The sequence below is a fragment of the Quercus suber genome, unplaced genomic scaffold (genome assembly GCF_002906115.3).
Source record: "Quercus suber isolate HL8 unplaced genomic scaffold, Cork oak 2.0 scaffold_447, whole genome shotgun sequence".
In the NCBI taxonomy this organism is placed as follows: domain Eukaryota; kingdom Viridiplantae; phylum Streptophyta; class Magnoliopsida; order Fagales; family Fagaceae; genus Quercus; species Quercus suber.
Genome location: NW_027069898.1, coordinates 371959 through 388924, shown reverse-complemented (window position 1 = coordinate 388924; position 16966 = coordinate 371959). Strand labels below are relative to the sequence as shown.

The window sequence follows — 16966 nt, the reverse complement described above, 5'->3', positions numbered from 1 at the left end:
ATATATTTTAGGAAATATCTTACTCATATAATTATATTTCCTAAAAAATAATATTTTTTAAATTTGAAATAAATATTAGTTATTTTTTATGATTTTTTTATTTTCATAATTGTTATGTGCATATGGAAAGTTTGTTTATTTATAAATATATTAATTGTAGAAATTAATACACCTGCTAAGAAATATCAATTATATCCCTTTTAGAGATGAATAGTTATTACTCATTTTAAAGAATAACTATTCCTAGTAATAAAAACATAACCAAACTACTGAATAGCTAAATCTTAAGAATAACTATTTCATTACACTACCTCTTACAGTTTACCAAACATATCCTAATTTATAAAATATGGGAGACAGAAATCCACAATGGAAAGATTAATAAGATGGATGAAGATAAAAACAACTGAATCAATGCTCTTATATATGAGAAAGTGTGTTCTCGAGGTACCAAGAGGGGTTCTAAAGGTTGAATACAAAGTGAAGACTCTTTTTAACTTTCTCGCTCTTGTTCTTCCTTTGTTTTTTTCTATATCTCCCCTCTTGTTGCTCTCCTCCCTCTTTTATAGCCATCATCGCCCCTCTTCCAGCTATCTTGCTCTTAACTGAATTTATGAGGATACTTGTCTCGTCAACACCTTCTCTTGTCATTTCTTGATCATCAAGATAGACTTTAGGGGGTGTTTCCATTATTCAGATCAGTCATTCAGCATTCAATATGGTTGAAATTTAGGTGAGGAAAGCCTTTAATGCGAAAGTGACTATTACATTGGACTCTGTGTGTTCTTCAACATATTCCTGGGGAAAGTAGGTGAATAAAGGGTGTCCTCTTCTAAGAGAAAGATCGCTTCTTGGCTAGTTCGTGTTTCCTCAGGAGAGATGGGTTTCACAGATTATCTCGACAATGAACTTAAATGGTCTCTTCTATATGGGAGGTCCTTTTATCCCTTATCAGACCTTGGACCGAGCCCATTCCGCAGATTTCCTCTTCGGGCTAAGGTCTTCAGGGCAATTTTAGGTCCACTCCTTCACAAATACAATATACAACAATATCATAAATTTAAAGTTAGAAAGCTAAACTTAAATATATGTCTCATAAAAAACCTATAAATAAAAAATAAAAAAATTAATTGTTAAAATATAAGAGGGAAGGATGCGGGGAAAAACGTTAACCCCCGTCCTCGCCCCATTTGTCACACGGGCTTGGTAAGACCTGTCTATCAATTATGAATGAGGCAAGTGGATTTAAATTGTCATCCTCAATTTTATGGTGATGCAAAATGCACATGCATTTTGTTTTTTTGCATTACCGAATGGGATGCTCAACATAGCTCTATCTACCTTTTCAAACAAAAAAACATAGCACTATCTAGTTGTCTTTGATGTTGACACATGTACTCAATTTTCTCTGGCGGCAGCACCTGCCAAGCCACAAAATGCTTGGGCCTATTGACTCTAAAGTCTTGGCCCACATCACCTTCTATAAAGAAAAAAAGAAAAAAGAAAAAAGAAAAAAACCACAGCAGTAAACGCAGCGTTTTAAATGAGCAAAGAGCCTTCATTCTCTTATTGCAAAGCACCGTAGCCATCCAAAAAATTCGCTGACTTGTCTGTATTCTCTGCGATCCCATTACGTACACCGCAATACCCCTCGACTTCCGGTCAGATCTCCTCCACGCGCCGCCCCTCTCTCTTTCTCTCTCGCCGTAAAGTCTCCTCCGCACCGCCGCCTCCTCATTCCGGTAACAAGCTCGAATAAACCTCTCTCACTTTTCAAGCTCACAAACACCACCTCCTACTCCCCCCCCCCCCCCCCCCCCCCCTCCCCCACTTTCCAGAAAAAATCTCCGCCGCGCGTGATTCCCACGCCTCCCTCCGCCGCCGCTGGCGGAGTTTCCCCCCAACAAAACCCTTTTCCCTCTATCCAATCGGATCTTAGGGTTTCGACTCTTTAGTCTCCGATCTCCCACCCCAACCGATCATACAGCTAAATCAAACAAAGTTGTTGCAATTATTATTATTATTTTTGTACTGAATTTTATATTGAACTAATAAAGTTTGTGTTTTTATGGTTGAATTTTGCAGAAGATGGCAATGCAAGAAGAGAGTTCAGGAGCTCCGAGTGCACAATTTGTAGGGAATGCATTTGTGGAACAGTATTATCATATACTGTACAGATCCCCTGGTTTGGTGCACAGGTTTTATCAAGATTCCAGCTTGCTAAGCCGTCCTGATTCTAATGGCACTATGGCTACGGTCACTACCATGCAAGTATGTCATTTGAAGAAACCCCATTTGGTTCATAGCTGTTTTATTCATTGCAATATTCCCTTTATGTATGTGTGTTGGTGGTGTGCTTTTTCATGTCATTAGGAGAAAACCCATTTCCGGCGGGCTGTTGATATTCGATTATAAGGAATCGTTAAATAAAATAGTGACATTGTTTGGTGTGTATATGTAATTAAGTATGTGTGATTAGGTGGTACTTAGTTAATGTATATGCTAAATGGGGTTTCTTAGTTAGTTTAATACACGTTAGTTTGTTAGTTTTTTCAAAACAAAAAACTAAAATTAGTGAACATTATTTGGTGTTTTATTCATTGTAATATCGCCTTTATGTACGTGTGTAGCTAAATAAGTATGTGTGTTGTTGGTGTACTTATTCATGTCATTAGGAGAAAACCCATTTCTGGCAGGCTGTTGATATTCGATTATAAGGGATCATTTAATAAAATAGTGATGTTGTTGGGTATGTATGTGATTAAGTATGTGTGATTGGGTGGTACTTTGTTAATGTATATGCTAAATGGGATTACTTAGTTAGTTTGATACACACTAGTTTGTTATTGGGCATAAATTTGTTCTTGTCATGAATTGTCTTTTTTTTGTTTGTTACAACAATGGCTAAGAAGTAACTTGCTTTGGGGTTTCATCAATGACTAAACTGTAGTGGGATAATCTTCAAGTGTTTCTTTAGAGAACTTTGACCTTGGAAATGCTATTTTCATGATTTCAATGCTGGATTGCTCGTTCGTTGTTGAGCATAAATTTGTTCTAGTCATGAGTAGTCCTTTTTTTTTTCTTTGAACACATTGTCAGATGTGTAAATTGCTTTATACTCTATAAACCAGCCCATTAATATGCTTAGTTTGTTTTATTCAAGTTCTTTTTTTTTCCCCCTTTCCAGTTTTCTTGAATGGCAATCTCATACTCATTTGATATGCATAACCCATTTAATCTTTTAAATTTAATTTGACAGCATTAGATTATGATTGTAGTTAATATAGATTGATAAAAATAGTTGCATTTCTCATCTCGGAGCAGGCAATCAATGAGAAGATACTATCCTTCAACCATGAAGAATTTACGGCGGAGATAAAAACTGCAGATGCTCAGGAATCTCATGAGAAAGGGGTGATTGTTCTAGTAACCGGATGTTTAACTGGCAAGGACAATCTGAAAAGGAAATTCACGCAAACATTTTTTCTTGCTCCTCAAGACAAAGGCTACTTTGTCTTAAACGATGTCTTTAGGTTTGTTGAGGAAAATGAAGTGTTGCAAACCAATTCTGTCTCAGCCAACGGAATAAATGAAAACGTTGCTACAGCTTCCTTGATACCAGAACCAGGTTGGAATGATTCTTTTTCCTTATGTCTTGTGACTTATGTTGAGATATACATCAGACTCACATTTTGAAACTGGTTGTATCTCTTTTTCAAGAACCTGATCATGCTCCCGAACCTCCTGCTCTGGACCCCGCTACTTCCTTGGAGGAGGAAGATCTTAATGATGTTGCTGAAGTTTGTGATCCTTCAGATAATGAAGAAGGATCAGTGGTTGAAGATGAGATTATTGAACCCCCAAGTCATTCAATTCCGGATGAAATTCCTACGGTGGTTGATTCTACAGGTGTTGATGCACCTCCTGCAGCTGAGGAGGATGCTCCAAAAAAGTCTTATGCATCAATTGTGAGTTCATACTCATAGTTTTTCCATGAGATTTTGTACCTTTTGGTGTTGATACATTGTTTGAAAGTTGTTGACTTTTGGAGTTTCATCTAGGTGAAGGTAATGAAGGGTACAACGTCTAATTCAGTCCATGTTCCCACCAGAAATGTAAGAGTGGCACCCGCAAACACCAGTCAGTGGTCTGCAAAACCTGTTCCTGCACCTGAAGCATCAGCTCCTAATAGTGACAATGCTCCCGAAAGTAGCAATGTTCGTGAGGAAGGTAACTACTAATTTTTATATGAATTGATAGATTGCAAATCCATTTCTGCATGGCCACACTTTTTTGTACAATACCATATGTAATCCCTTTCTTTCCAATTTTGATATAAGAGATTGATTAAATTCATGTTAAATCTGGCAGGTCATTTATTATATCGTCAGAGTTTTGTGTCTGAGTTGTTATATATCTCTAGTTTCAAATTCTATTAATATTTTCATGTGTGTCCTTTACAGCCGAAGGTCATTCTATATATATACGGAATTTACCTTACAATGCATCAGAAACACAACTTGAGGAGGAGTTTAAAAAATTTGGGCTTATCAAGCATAATGGCATCCAAGTTAGAAGTAATAAGGTCTGGTTCTGTTAGTATTTTGTGTGTTTTGACAGCTGAGCATTTCTTGAAGCAGTGTTTAAGTCATGTATTTCTTGTGTCCTGCAGCAGGGATTCACTTTTGGCTTTGTAGAATTTGAAACAATCAGTTCAATGCACAGTGCTCTTGAGGTACTTCCTTATACATGCAATAAGTAATACCAACCAAAAAGAAGGAAAAATAATTGCCTTGAATAGGCTCAGCTTGTCTCCCAATTTTTTTAATTTTTAATTAAGTAAACTGAAAGCTAAAACTGTAGAGCTTATTTCATCCTTTATTTATTTATTTATTTTTCTAGTTTCCAAAATACATTATCCCTCTTGCTTGTCGTTTCATATGCAAAATTTCGTTCCGGTATTCTTTTTTAAGATGAACTTCAAAAAAACTATCTAGTGACTGTTTGATGTTAAGAGGTATTACTTAGTTACCTGGTACATGATGCAGCACCAAATTTTTATATTTCTAATCAGGGTTTCTATATGCTAGTCTTAGAAATCAAGGGACTAAAGACAACTATACTGAATTCAAGTCGCTGATTTATTGACAACTATAGTAATATGAAATAAGCACTAAAACCTGAAGAAATGAAATTTAAAGTGTATGTATGCTTTGTCCTTTATCCATGATACCTTGTCCAGGCAACCTATATAAATGCATTGCAACAATATTACATCTTGAATATAATTGATAAGTTACATGGAAACTTCCGCCAACTTTCAGGTTGGTAAACGTTTTGTCGTAGTTTAAACCCTATATTATTTGAGCCCTTGAGCTCAAGCTGGGATGGCTCCTTCTCCCTTATAAGTGCAAGGTGGATGGCGAGGCCGTGGGTTCAAAATCATTGGATGCACGTGCAACTTACCAATTAAAAAAAACATCATTTGAGTCCTGGGAAAGAATAATAGCATGCAATATATGTAGTAGGCAGCTTTACTACCTGGATGGTTGATTTCCCTTGCAAATGTGTTTTACTGTTTCATTGCTTCAACTGCACTTTTCTGATTGCCGTTTTTGTTACTTAAGGTTGAACCTTTTCTATTGTGATAGGATTATGGGAAACAAACATAAAATATGTATGTAATATATCATGTTGCTCAAGTCAAAATTAACTTAAGGTTGGTTGTAAAGATTCACTCATAAGAACTCTTACTCTTACATAAATTCTTTTCCTTTTCTGGAGGGCCTTTTGCATTCTTGAACTTTGATAAGTTCAAGTGAGGTTTAAGCTCTGAGCATCTTGTCTTCAAGGTGCAAGAATGGGTTGATGGCATTGGTTTTGGGCAAAACATATATGATCCTCTTAACACCTCCTCCCTCTCTCTCTCTCTCTCTCTCTCTCTCTCCATTTATGCAAAATCAAGAAAGCACCTGTACAAGTCTCTTTTTTTTTTTTTTTTTAAACAAAAAATGTAAAATTTAATTTGGCTAGGGTAGAGGAAGCAAGTGATCTAGCTGTTGGTTGATGTTAGTTATGTGTAGCATACTGTACCGTGGGATGCTATTTGTCTAGTTCTTTTTTAGTCAATATGCATATTCAATGTAGAATTTTGTTGAATTAAATTCAGGCTTCACCTATCATAATTGGGGATCGTGAGGCTGTTATCGAGGAAAAGAGAACTACTACCCGAGGTAAGTTCAAAATATACCTTATTCTTATACAGCTTGAAGATAACTTGTTTGACAACATGAGTAAATGTTTAATAATTTAAAGAAAACTGGGTATGCTGCGCTGTTTCTTACAGTTGGCAACAGTGGGAGAGGGAGGTATTCTTCAGGAAGAGGTGGGTTCCGGAGTGACAGTTTCAAGAGCCGTGGGAACTTTGGTGGTGGCCGGGGTTATGGCAGGAATGAATTCAGAAACCAGGGTGAATTTTCAGGGCGACCCAGGGGTTCAGGTGGACGCAACGGAGAGGGTCAACAGCGGGCCTCTCAGAATGGCAGTGGAAGAGGTGGGCGTCAAGGTGGGATGAACCGTGGTGCTGCTTCTGGTTAAACATTGAAGAAAGGTTGACAGATGATTTTTTGACCATCAAATGAGGGGTTTTAAGGCCTTAGATAATCGGGTTTGCTATTTTTAAAATCTCAAATGTTAATGAGAAGATTATTGTAATTTTTCTTACTCGCAGTTTTTCACAAAGCTTATATGACATGAAAAAAAAGGTGTTTGGGTGTGATTAATGTATCCTGTCATAAAGCACGTTGGTTTTGTAACAGTAATTCTCTCTGTATCTAACCCTTTACACGGAGGAAGACTTTACATCAGTAGCTGATTTTAAGCTCCTTAGATGATGTAGAATTTTGGGTACAATAAAATGGGATTTATTTATATTCGGGGAATGTTGGCTTTTTACTATCTTGTCGTTTTTGTCTATGTTCCTCTCTTCTATATCAAATTGTTCTGTGGTGTGTGCGTTACAATCCCAGCTGCTTAAGTTGATACTATTTCGGGCGCTCCTTTGCTCTTTTAACGAAATTTGTTTACTTATTTATATATCTAAAACAAAAATAACTAATATTGTGATTTGATGCAATTATGCGAAGGCATGTCATTGAATGTTGAAACAGTAATATGGCGATACCTCAGCAATCATATTATGTAACAAAAAATTGATAACCATAGCAAGCATCGGAAACGTTGTTGGAATTCCCATATTCAGTTTGCTTTCTGCAAGTTGGATACAAGATTTGATGCAGCAAAAGATGCAGAACCACCAACCACAGAGAGCAAAACAACCACAGCCTGCAATGCTACCTCCCAGGGGTATTCCTCAGGGACAAGGTAAACACAAGAGGGACCCAAGAGCAGTAGAATTAAGCTCAGACTCAACAAAGCCCCAGGTGTTCGAGGGTCTGTAGCTGCTGAAAGGACTCCTAGTTCTTCTGCCTTAGAGAGGAGTCCCAGTTTCTCAATCGACGATAAAGAGAGCCCAAACTTCTCTGCTGCTGATAGCAGGCCGGCTTTCTCTGCTTTAGTTAGCAGTTTCAACTGTTCTACCCTTGTTAGTAGCTTTATTGGCGGTGAAGCCGTTAAGGGGCTGCTCCGAGGTCCTTTCTCTCCAAGGGGAAAAACAGTTGAATTCTGCATTGTCACATAAAAGCATATAAAGAACACACAAGAGTATGATAAAATTGTTTAACATGCACTCAAGGAACTGGTTAAGGAAATTGTTTCAAGGTGTTGTCTAAACCTTGAAGCCAAAGTATTCTGCTTGACAAGATAAAAAACATTTTTATTGTATAGAGGAAACAATTTGACCAAGTATGGTAACAACATACTTTATTAACATATACACTGCAATCAAATTCAAGAAGACGAATGCATGGATAGTCGAATGAAGAGTCATGTTTCGGGGATTATATGCAAGTTAGACGTTGAAAAAGCTTATGATCATGTAAATTGGGAGGCACTTTTGGATATGTTGAGAAGGATGGGCTTTGGTGATCAATGGTGTAGCTGGATTCACATTGTATTTCCACAGTTTAGTTTTTTGTTTTGGTAAATGGATCCCCAGCTGAAATATTTGGAAGTTCAAAGGGATTGAGGCAAGGTGATCCGCTATCTACTGTGTTGTTTTTTTATCATGATGGAAGACTTTAGTAGGATGTTGAAGAGAGTGGAGGGGACTAGTTTAATTAGCAGTTATAAGGCTAATGATAGGAGGGAGGATGGAGTTTGTGTTTCATATCTTTTGTTTGTAGATGATACGATCTTGTTTTGTGATGCAGATGTAGAGCAAAGCCTTCATATACGGATGTCGCTTCTATGTTTTCAAGTTGTCACTGGCTTGAAGGTTGTTAATGTCTATAAGAGTAAAATGGTCCCAATTGGGCGTTAGATAATGTGCATGCTTTGGTAGGGCTTTTGGGGTGTAGGGTTGAGAGTTTACCCATGTCTTTTCTTAGTATGCCTCTAGGGCCTCTCATAAATCTTCTTCTATGTGGAATCCTATCTTGGAGAAATTTGAGAGAAGATTGGCAGGGTGGAAGAAGTTGTATTTGTCCAAAGGTGGTAGACTAACTTTGATTAAGAGTACATTATCAAGTCTTCCTACTTACTTCTTGTCACTTTTTACCGTTCCTACCTGTGTGGCCAATAACATTGAAAAATTGTAAAGGAACTTTCTCTAGGAAGGAATGGCGGTGACTCTAAGCAACATTTTGTAGGATGAGATAAAGTTTGTGTTCTTATGCCTAACGATGGTTTGGGGATACAGAAACTGACTACCTTTAACATAGCCTTTTTAGGAAAGTAGCTATGGCGCTTTGGGGTTGAGGAGAATTGACTTTGGAGGAGGGTGGTGGCTATGAAGTTGGGGAAAAAGTGGGGGGGATGGACTTCTAAGTTGGGCAGGGGTGTTCATGGTTGTGGTTTGTGGAGAGACATTCATATGGGTTGTGAGGATTTTAGTCATCATACTAGGTTTGAGACTGAGGTGAGGGATAAAGTGAAATTTTGGCATAATTGGTGGTGTGGGGATCAACCTCTTTGAATAAAATTTCCTGTTTTATATAGACTAGCCATTAATAAAGAGGATTTTGTTGCGTTATCCTTGACTAGGCCGAGAGAAGGGGAAAAGAGGACTTAGGATGTGAGGTTCATCCAAGATGTGAATGATTGGGAGGAGGATCCTATGGTGAATTTTCTTCATTTTTTGGCAAATATTGTCCCTTTAAATGAAAATGATGATTGATTGAGGTGGACTTTGAAATAGAAAGGGAACTTTGACATTCACTTTACGAGGCTCCTCCTCTATCACTTTTCCTTGGAAAGGTATTTGGGGAGTGAAGGTCCCTAGGCGAGTTTTTTTTTTCCTTCTTCTTCTGGATTACAGTTTGGAATAAGATACTCATAGGGGATATTACGAAGGACAAGGAGTTTGATTTTGTTCGTTGGTGCTGCATGTGTTGCTATTGTGGGGAGACCGTGGACCATATGTTGATACATTGTGAGAAGGCTCAACAGGTATGGTGTTTCGCCTTTTGATCTTTTGGGGTTTCTTGGGTCTTATCAAAAACGGTGTTTGTGTCTTGTTTGGTTAGAGGAATTGGTTGGGGAAACATTTGTCAGACATTTGGAATTTAGTACCGTTGTGTTTATTGTGGTACTTATGGAAGGAATGTTTGAGGATATGGACAGTTTTGATGATTAGCTGCTTGCTTCTTTCAACGATTATTGGTTTGATTGTTCTCGGGAGACTCACATCTTGTGACTCCATCCCATCGTTAATTAGTTCTTTGTTTTTTTGTAATTAGTTTTCTGTTTTTCCTTCTCTCTTTTTGCACTTCTTGACTACTTTGTGCTATTCATGTATATTGTAGTGTTTTCAATATATCTTTTCTTACTTAACAAAAAAAAAAAAAAAAAAAAATTCAAGAAGATGCAAGTAAATTTTGAATAGAAAGGTAAACTTATCCCTTAAAATAAGTCTGCTGGGAACATTTTTACTCAAGCAGAAGATAGTGAGGTTGAGATGCACTGACCTTTTTAGAGCCAATAGTTTTGGCAGCTGATGGCAAAGGCTTCTGGGTTGCCATGGATTTAATGAGAAGGGTTGAAGAAGTTGCATAATTCCCTGTTCTTGCATTCTTTCTCCTAGTAGAAGAGTTGATTACAGGGACTCCCCTGCTGCTAAAAGATGGTATAGCCTCCATCATGCTCTCTCCTTTGGTGCCTTCACTGTATGGTTGTGAGTGTGTGGTGGATGCTAGTGAGTTTTGTTCGAATGAGAGTATCAGAAAGCAGCCAGCTGAATGAATGATGGACAAAGAAAGTCATGGATTGGTTTCAGGTTGGGATGTACGCGTGTCAGCATCTAGTTGGTTACTCTAATTGCAAATTTCTCCTTCCCCTTTAGCTTTTAAGGGACCGTTTGGAGTTTTAGTTTGGAAAATGATTATTATACTTCAATTACTCATATAGTTAAATATATATGACAATAAAATTATATGTTTATTTAAATTATCATAATAAGTAATAAGGATTCTAAAAAATAAAAAAAAATTATCATAAGTGTCTTTTTTTGGGGGGGGGGGGGGGGAAATTGCACATTTCTCTTAAAAAAAAATTACATTTATAAATTTCAATTAACTCAACTGGTAAAGTATTTTATCATCAAACAAGAGACTTAAAGTTCTAACCTTGCCTACGCCTAAAACCAATTGATATCTTGAGGTAATGATAAAGAGCAATTATCACGGAGTGGACACCATATATTGAAATTCTTCTACATCTAAAAATTAAAAAATTTATAACATTTTTCATGTATGTCTAAAAACTTGCTCAATATTAGATAGATCCTTCAAAAAGAATATATATAAAATTGTGAATCATTCCACATGTGCAAACAATAATGCATTATAATATATTCTATAAAAGGGAAAATTATTGAATACTCCGGAAATATAATAAATGCATACTCTCCCCTCTCACATGAATTGTGGGTCCCACCATGAATTTAATTAGTAAGATCCACAATTATGTGAAAAGTAGAGTATACATTTATGGTACTCCGAGAGTATCCAATAATTACCCCTACAAAAGGACATCCAATTATGCAAAATGACATTTCACAATATTCTACTATCAGAAGACCCAAAGCATTCGAGTCACTTCTAATATTGTAAATACCAAGTTATGCATTAAAATCAAGTAGAGGCAATAACATAGCAAATTTTAGACAAGAAAAACCTAGAGCTTTCTTTCATAACTTGTATCATTATCAACTTATATATAGTATTATTTTTGAATTGACACTTTCTGCGTCCAAATTGAGTTTTAAATTTTTATCAAAACTCTCCCAGTTACATGGTTTGCTAAATACCCTTTAGAGTGAATAAAATTTATAAAGTCAAAAATAAGAAAGAGAAGTAGATTTCATTTTAAACCTTATAGTTTAAAGATGGATTGAAATTAAACCTCACAGGCTCATAATTTTGAAACTCCCGTATTAAATCACATCAGCAAGGGCCTTGTACCTTAATTGGTATTTCTCCATGCACACAATGCTTGGGGGTTTAAGGGAGAATGAGTTCAAACTGCGGGGTTAATAGTATATTGTAATTATCTAAAAAAAATAAAAATAAATTAAATCACATTTTAAAAATGTTTAATTCAAACAATAATATGTTTACAATAACATTGTTAATAGAAAATATCTAAATAAAATGAGAGCATGGTTTGAAGTAAAATATTTCCATATATAATAGACACAACACAAGTGTAAAAATAATCGAATAATATAGTTTTGTTTAAACATTTTGTATTAATTACATTATCATAATTGAGTTTATGTTTTAATTGAAGTGTTCTTAAAAGTATATGGTTAATTTGAAAATATTGAAAATATGAGGTTTATTTTAAAATCATCAAACTTAAAATATTAAATTCTTAAAGGAAAAAGAAGAAGATTTACATGATAATCTTAAATGTTAGAATAAATTTTAATTTCCTCCTTAAAATTTGGGATAATTTAAAAATTTTCTCCTAGAGTTTTACAATTTGGATCTATATCTCTTGTATCATTTGGATTCAAGTACTTTCATCAATGCTCTATGATGAGGTATCCCATTAAATACCACTTAAGCTCAAATTAACAAGTCCAAATTTTCTGTCTCACTTTTCTTGCTCCACTCTATATTCTACCAATAAATATTTGTCATGTGTTTGCCTAATTAATTAAATACTACTATTAATTAATAATTGTAGTATTAATAAGTCAATAATGATAATATTTAATTAATTAAGTGAACACGTAACAAGTATTTATTTGTAAAGTATAGAGTGAAGCAGAAAATGTGGGACAGAAAATTTAGATTCCAAACTAACATCATCTTTTTCTTTTTTGTCTCTCCCAAAATTACATCATTTTAAAGTTTAAATGCAATTAAAGCCATGTCAAATATTATTTTAACTAAATTCCAATTTTCCCCCTAAAGTCGCAATATCCACAAAAGGACAAATTATCCTTAAAATGAACCCCTCATTGCAATTTGTAAAGGCATTCACAGAATAGCTTAAATCTAAATAATATACACTAATAGGGTTACAAATCCAAATTTTAAAACTTCAAAAAATAAAATTAAAATTACCCTAAATTTTAAGTGGGTAAATTGCAGTTAGTTTAAAAATTATATGTAAACTTTAAAGAAAAAAAATTAAAATTACCCTAAATTTTAAGTGGGTAAATTGCAAATAGTCAAAAAAAAATTATATGTGATTTGACATGACAGTCCTCAGCCAATGACCATACTTGGGTTGGAAGATTACTTCCGTAATTTCGTCCATAAATTAACTCAAACCCTTCCCTTTTTCTCTACCGTCAAAGACAAAAACCCTCTCTCTCTCTCTCTCTCTATCAGAACCCAAAACCCTAACCTCTTTCTCTCTCTCTCTCTCTCTCTCTGTGTTCTTCGATGGCTGACTCAGTGGTTTCAGTGGAGAAGGTCAAAGCTTTCTTGCAATCTCAGTACCAGGATGAGGAAAAGTGGGCCCTCAACGTGGTAACCCTTCTCTCTTTCTCTCTCTGAATCTCTATTCTCTTCCAATCTTTTGTAATATTGCAATATCAATTTTTTTTTGAAATTTCCATTCTTGATGTTGATTTATGCTCTTTTATTCTTTGTTTGGTTGCTGTGAAAAGACTGCATAAAATTTCGAATATAAGATTTTTAATTTTAATTATTAGTTTTTTTTTTCTTAGGTTTAGATCATTGCTGTTCAAGTCAAAAGTACATGACTTAGTTGAGTTGAACATAGGAATAGCACAAAAGATAAGTACTTTGTTACTACATATTACATTGTAATGATTTTTGGTTTTACATTAATAAATTGAATGGTTTTATCAGCATGTATTTTGAGTGAGTGATAGAGGTTTTAATTGACATTTAAAATCTGGGATTTTTTTCCCCTTGATTTATGATGGGTATGAGCTTTTTGGGTTTGTCTCTGAGCGAAATATAAGGAACTAAGCACTGACGACAAGCAGAGTTTTTGTTCTTTCATGATTGAAAGAGTTATTTTTGTAATGGTTTCAGCAGGGAAGTTTTAGCCTCATTCACGATAGTATGGCGATCATGTGTTATTAACATGATCATAATTCTACTTAATTATACAAGGGCATACATGAACTGAAAGTAGCAGTACCATCACACAATACCAGATAATGTTAAGCTGTGTTGCATTCATTTACATCCACCTGCCAAGCTTTTGTATATTTGACCTTTAAAAGCCTTCAAGATACATAAGCATGGTTTACTTATAAGCTATTTAAATGTATGTGGCTGCTTATATATCTTGGGAAAATTATAAATATGTGGAGAAGAGTGTCACTCCTTGTTAGATCGATGTAGGTTATGCTTTAATGTTGTCCACTTTGAAACATCAACAAGCAGAATTTTCATAACTTTGTTATACTTATTTTTCATCATCTTTATTTTGAGTTCAACTTAAGGAGGCTAATTTTTTGGTTTCTATTTGAGACACATTGAATTTCTTCCCTTTAAAAGTTGGGTTTTTAAGGTGGACAAATAGTTTGGGACAGAGGGAGTAATGTTTAGATTATGTTGCATCATTAATATGCAGTATTTCTATTAACTCTGTTTGGTTGATGAGAACAAAAATTTGGACTTGAAGTCCCACCATCCACATTTATAAAGTTTGATTTTGAATCCTCTATTTAGTTCCTAGACTGGATTTGATGGAAATTTGTTGTTTTGGTTTACCACTGTTGGTGAAATTTGAATAGTAATACAATTGCTTTAGTGAAAATATAGAGATGAAGTGCAGAGAGGCTATGGTAATGGAAAGATGGTGGATTATTGGAGTGGTGCCAATGGAGGAAATAGTGGCAGGGCATAAAGGAACCAACAGAGGGTTGTTATGGTGGCGGATAGATATTGACCATACGTTCCTTCATTGCCACTATGCTCGTAATCTATGGTCACTGGTGTTTTGTTTGTTCAGGATACATTGGGTTATGGTTAAAAGGGTCTTGGATATGTTGGAGTGTTGGGGAGGAGGTTTTGGTAGACATTGTACTACTGATATTTGGGGTGAAATTCCTTTGTGTATTGTGCACTATTTGGAGAGATTGAAGGAGAGGCAGTCACCTTTGGAGTTCAAATTATTGTTATTTTGTTCTATAAATGATTGGATGGCTGCCTTAAGTAGTCATTCTTTTTCTAATATGCTGGGGATTTCTGTACTTTTAGATGATTTTATTAGCAACTCTTGTACACTTCTCATGTCCTTGGGTTGCGATGTTTCTATTTCTTGAATAAAACTGAGTTTTTTTAATAATAGATATTGAAATATGGAGAAAGCTGAGAAAGAAATATATTTTTGTTTCCTATGCAATTTGGATTGGCATTCCCTTACCCTTTTCATGGGAATGGTTTTACTGGTTTTGAAGGTTTGAGATTATGAAGTGAATGGGAATGAATTAGACCATTTCCATATCTCCAATGTGGGGATGGATCCCACTTGTCCTTGCAAACAAAAAGTGATTGCTTTATTTAGAAGTTGTGTGTTTCAATTTTATGATCTGTTATTTTGTGTGATGTTGGGTGGTATACTCAATGCGATATCTATTTATTTGATCAGAGATTGTTTATCAATTGAAGCTGTTCATTCTTCCTTTGCAGAAATTGCTGCGTGCTGTTGGGCTTTTTGCAGGATCGATTTTGCTGATGCGGAATTATGGTGAAATTATGTCAATATGAGTGTGAATGTAGGGTGTACTGAGTTCACTGCTGAGCTATGACGTTGTAGGCTCTTTATTAGTAGTTATTTTTGAGATGAATGGAGAATATCTGTTTCTTCAATTAGTTAAAGAATAAGCTTTCATGTTTTGCTTTCATTTTGGCTGATGGTCATTTGTTTTATTACATACTTCTAGCACATGGTTCAATCTAGTGCTTTGAAGATGATCAGATGATTGAACTCGATTACACTTTCATGGATGACCGATCATGTGCTATATATGTCTCAGAATGCTCTGTTTTTTGTTGTGTTGAATGGTTTTTGTTAGTTCCAAATTAGGCTATGTAATAATCATATTCACGGTGATCTTTTTGGAATATAACTAGAGAAAATTGAATTCCCGACACCTCCGCCTGTTCTTTGTCCAGAGAAAGTGATTGGCTAAGTCAAATTATTTTCACTTCATTAAGTTCATTTTCACAATGTCTCTCTGACAATCTGCTCACAGTAAGGGAAATTTGAGAATGGATTGTTGGGGGGAATATTTTTTGGGGTGAAATTGGTAGTAAATTATGCACTTTCTATTGACGTACAGCTATTAAGTGGCAGTTGGGGAGTTGTTAGCACTAAATGAAGGGAGCAAATCATTTTGTTCTTATTGCTGATTGTGCTTTACTTTCTTCAGCCAAGAACAAAAAAATAGAGTTCATTTTCCTTTCATTGCCAAAGGTTTAAAATAAAAATGAAGGGATAATTACAGATTACCCACCTGTGGTTGAGCCTGAATTTAACTTACTCACTCGCAGTTTTATTTTTGACACTTTACCTACTTAAAGTTACTTCCGTTTGGTCTCTATAACCCACCTCTTAGGGTAAATAAGTCTTTTTACATCCATTTTATGTCTCTCTCCTCTCATAACAATGGGGAAAAAAAATCTAGATTAAAATATGGTATTAGTTTTTCACAATTTACAAACATGAAAAACATACACAAACATCAAGAACATACACTCAGAAAACTAATACAAATCAAATCAAGCAATACCATCAAAGTACAAACCACAGTTCTATCAAAATACAACCCCAAAACCCAAGTTAAAATACAAACATCAACACACCCACATACATCCAAACCCACGGATCCATTAGTAACCATGCCTCAAATCCCATTTTTCAAACCACAACAACCAAAAGAAACCCAATCCCTAAATCAAATAAATAAAGAAGAAGAAAAATATAGCACAACATTTGATCCCACGTTTTATACCAGATTGGCTTCAAAATTAAGCCCACAAAAAAGAGCCACAAATTGTTAGCAACACATTGAAAATTAACATGCAGAGAGAGAAAAATCACAGTTTCAACTTCTCTGTTGAAAAAAAAAAAAAAACACTTAGAGAACTTTAATGGAACTTAAGAACAAATTAATTCAAACGCAGGCATATATTTGAAACCCCAATTTCAAATCCAGACATATATTTCAGGGACTTCTCAAACCCAAATCAACAACTCAAATCAACAACTCCACAGATCTCATCCTCTCTCTGTCTTCCCCCTCTCTCTCTTTCGTCCATCCATCTAATATATCATTGAAATCTCTATAAATAGTGGAAAAATCCAACCATCAAATTCCAATTTACCCTCAATACATATATTATTAGAG

General features: G+C 35.2%; 3 protein-coding genes across 4 annotated transcripts; 2 read left to right on the top strand and 1 right to left on the bottom strand.

The window, feature by feature from the left end:
* Positions 1–1522: 1522 nt before the first annotated feature.
* Positions 1523–6930, top strand: LOC112017673 (nuclear transport factor 2). Of its 2 annotated transcripts, none has more exons than XM_024050127.2 (9): positions 1523–1742; positions 2086–2271; positions 3325–3628; positions 3721–3968; positions 4062–4230; positions 4464–4585; positions 4676–4735; positions 6170–6233; positions 6347–6930. In XM_024050127.2, the coding sequence occupies exons 2-9, from the start codon at positions 2089–2091 to the stop codon at positions 6595–6597; spliced, it is 1401 nt and encodes a 466-aa protein (XP_023905895.1). In that variant the 5' UTR covers positions 1523–1742; positions 2086–2088; the 3' UTR covers positions 6598–6930. The 2 variants fall into 2 exon arrangements, with proteins under 2 accessions (XP_023905895.1, XP_023905894.1); XM_024050126.2 differs by having other exon boundaries at positions 1524–1742; positions 4673–4735.
* A 299-nt stretch (positions 6931–7229) lies between these two features.
* LOC112017674 (uncharacterized) lies at positions 7230–10383 on the bottom strand. Its single transcript, XM_024050128.2, has 2 exons — positions 10086–10383; positions 7230–7683 (listed from the first exon to the last, which is right to left on the bottom strand). Exons 1-2 carry the CDS (start codon positions 10257–10259, stop codon positions 7258–7260), a joined length of 600 nt encoding a protein of 199 aa, XP_023905896.1. The 5' UTR covers positions 10260–10383; the 3' UTR covers positions 7230–7257.
* A 2517-nt stretch (positions 10384–12900) lies between these two features.
* LOC112017682 (mitochondrial import receptor subunit TOM5 homolog) lies at positions 12901–15460 on the top strand. Its single transcript, XM_024050135.2, has 2 exons — positions 12901–13103; positions 15246–15460. Exons 1-2 carry the CDS (start codon positions 13017–13019, stop codon positions 15321–15323), a joined length of 165 nt encoding a protein of 54 aa, XP_023905903.1. The 5' UTR covers positions 12901–13016; the 3' UTR covers positions 15324–15460.
* Positions 15461–16966: the final 1506 nt, after the last annotated feature.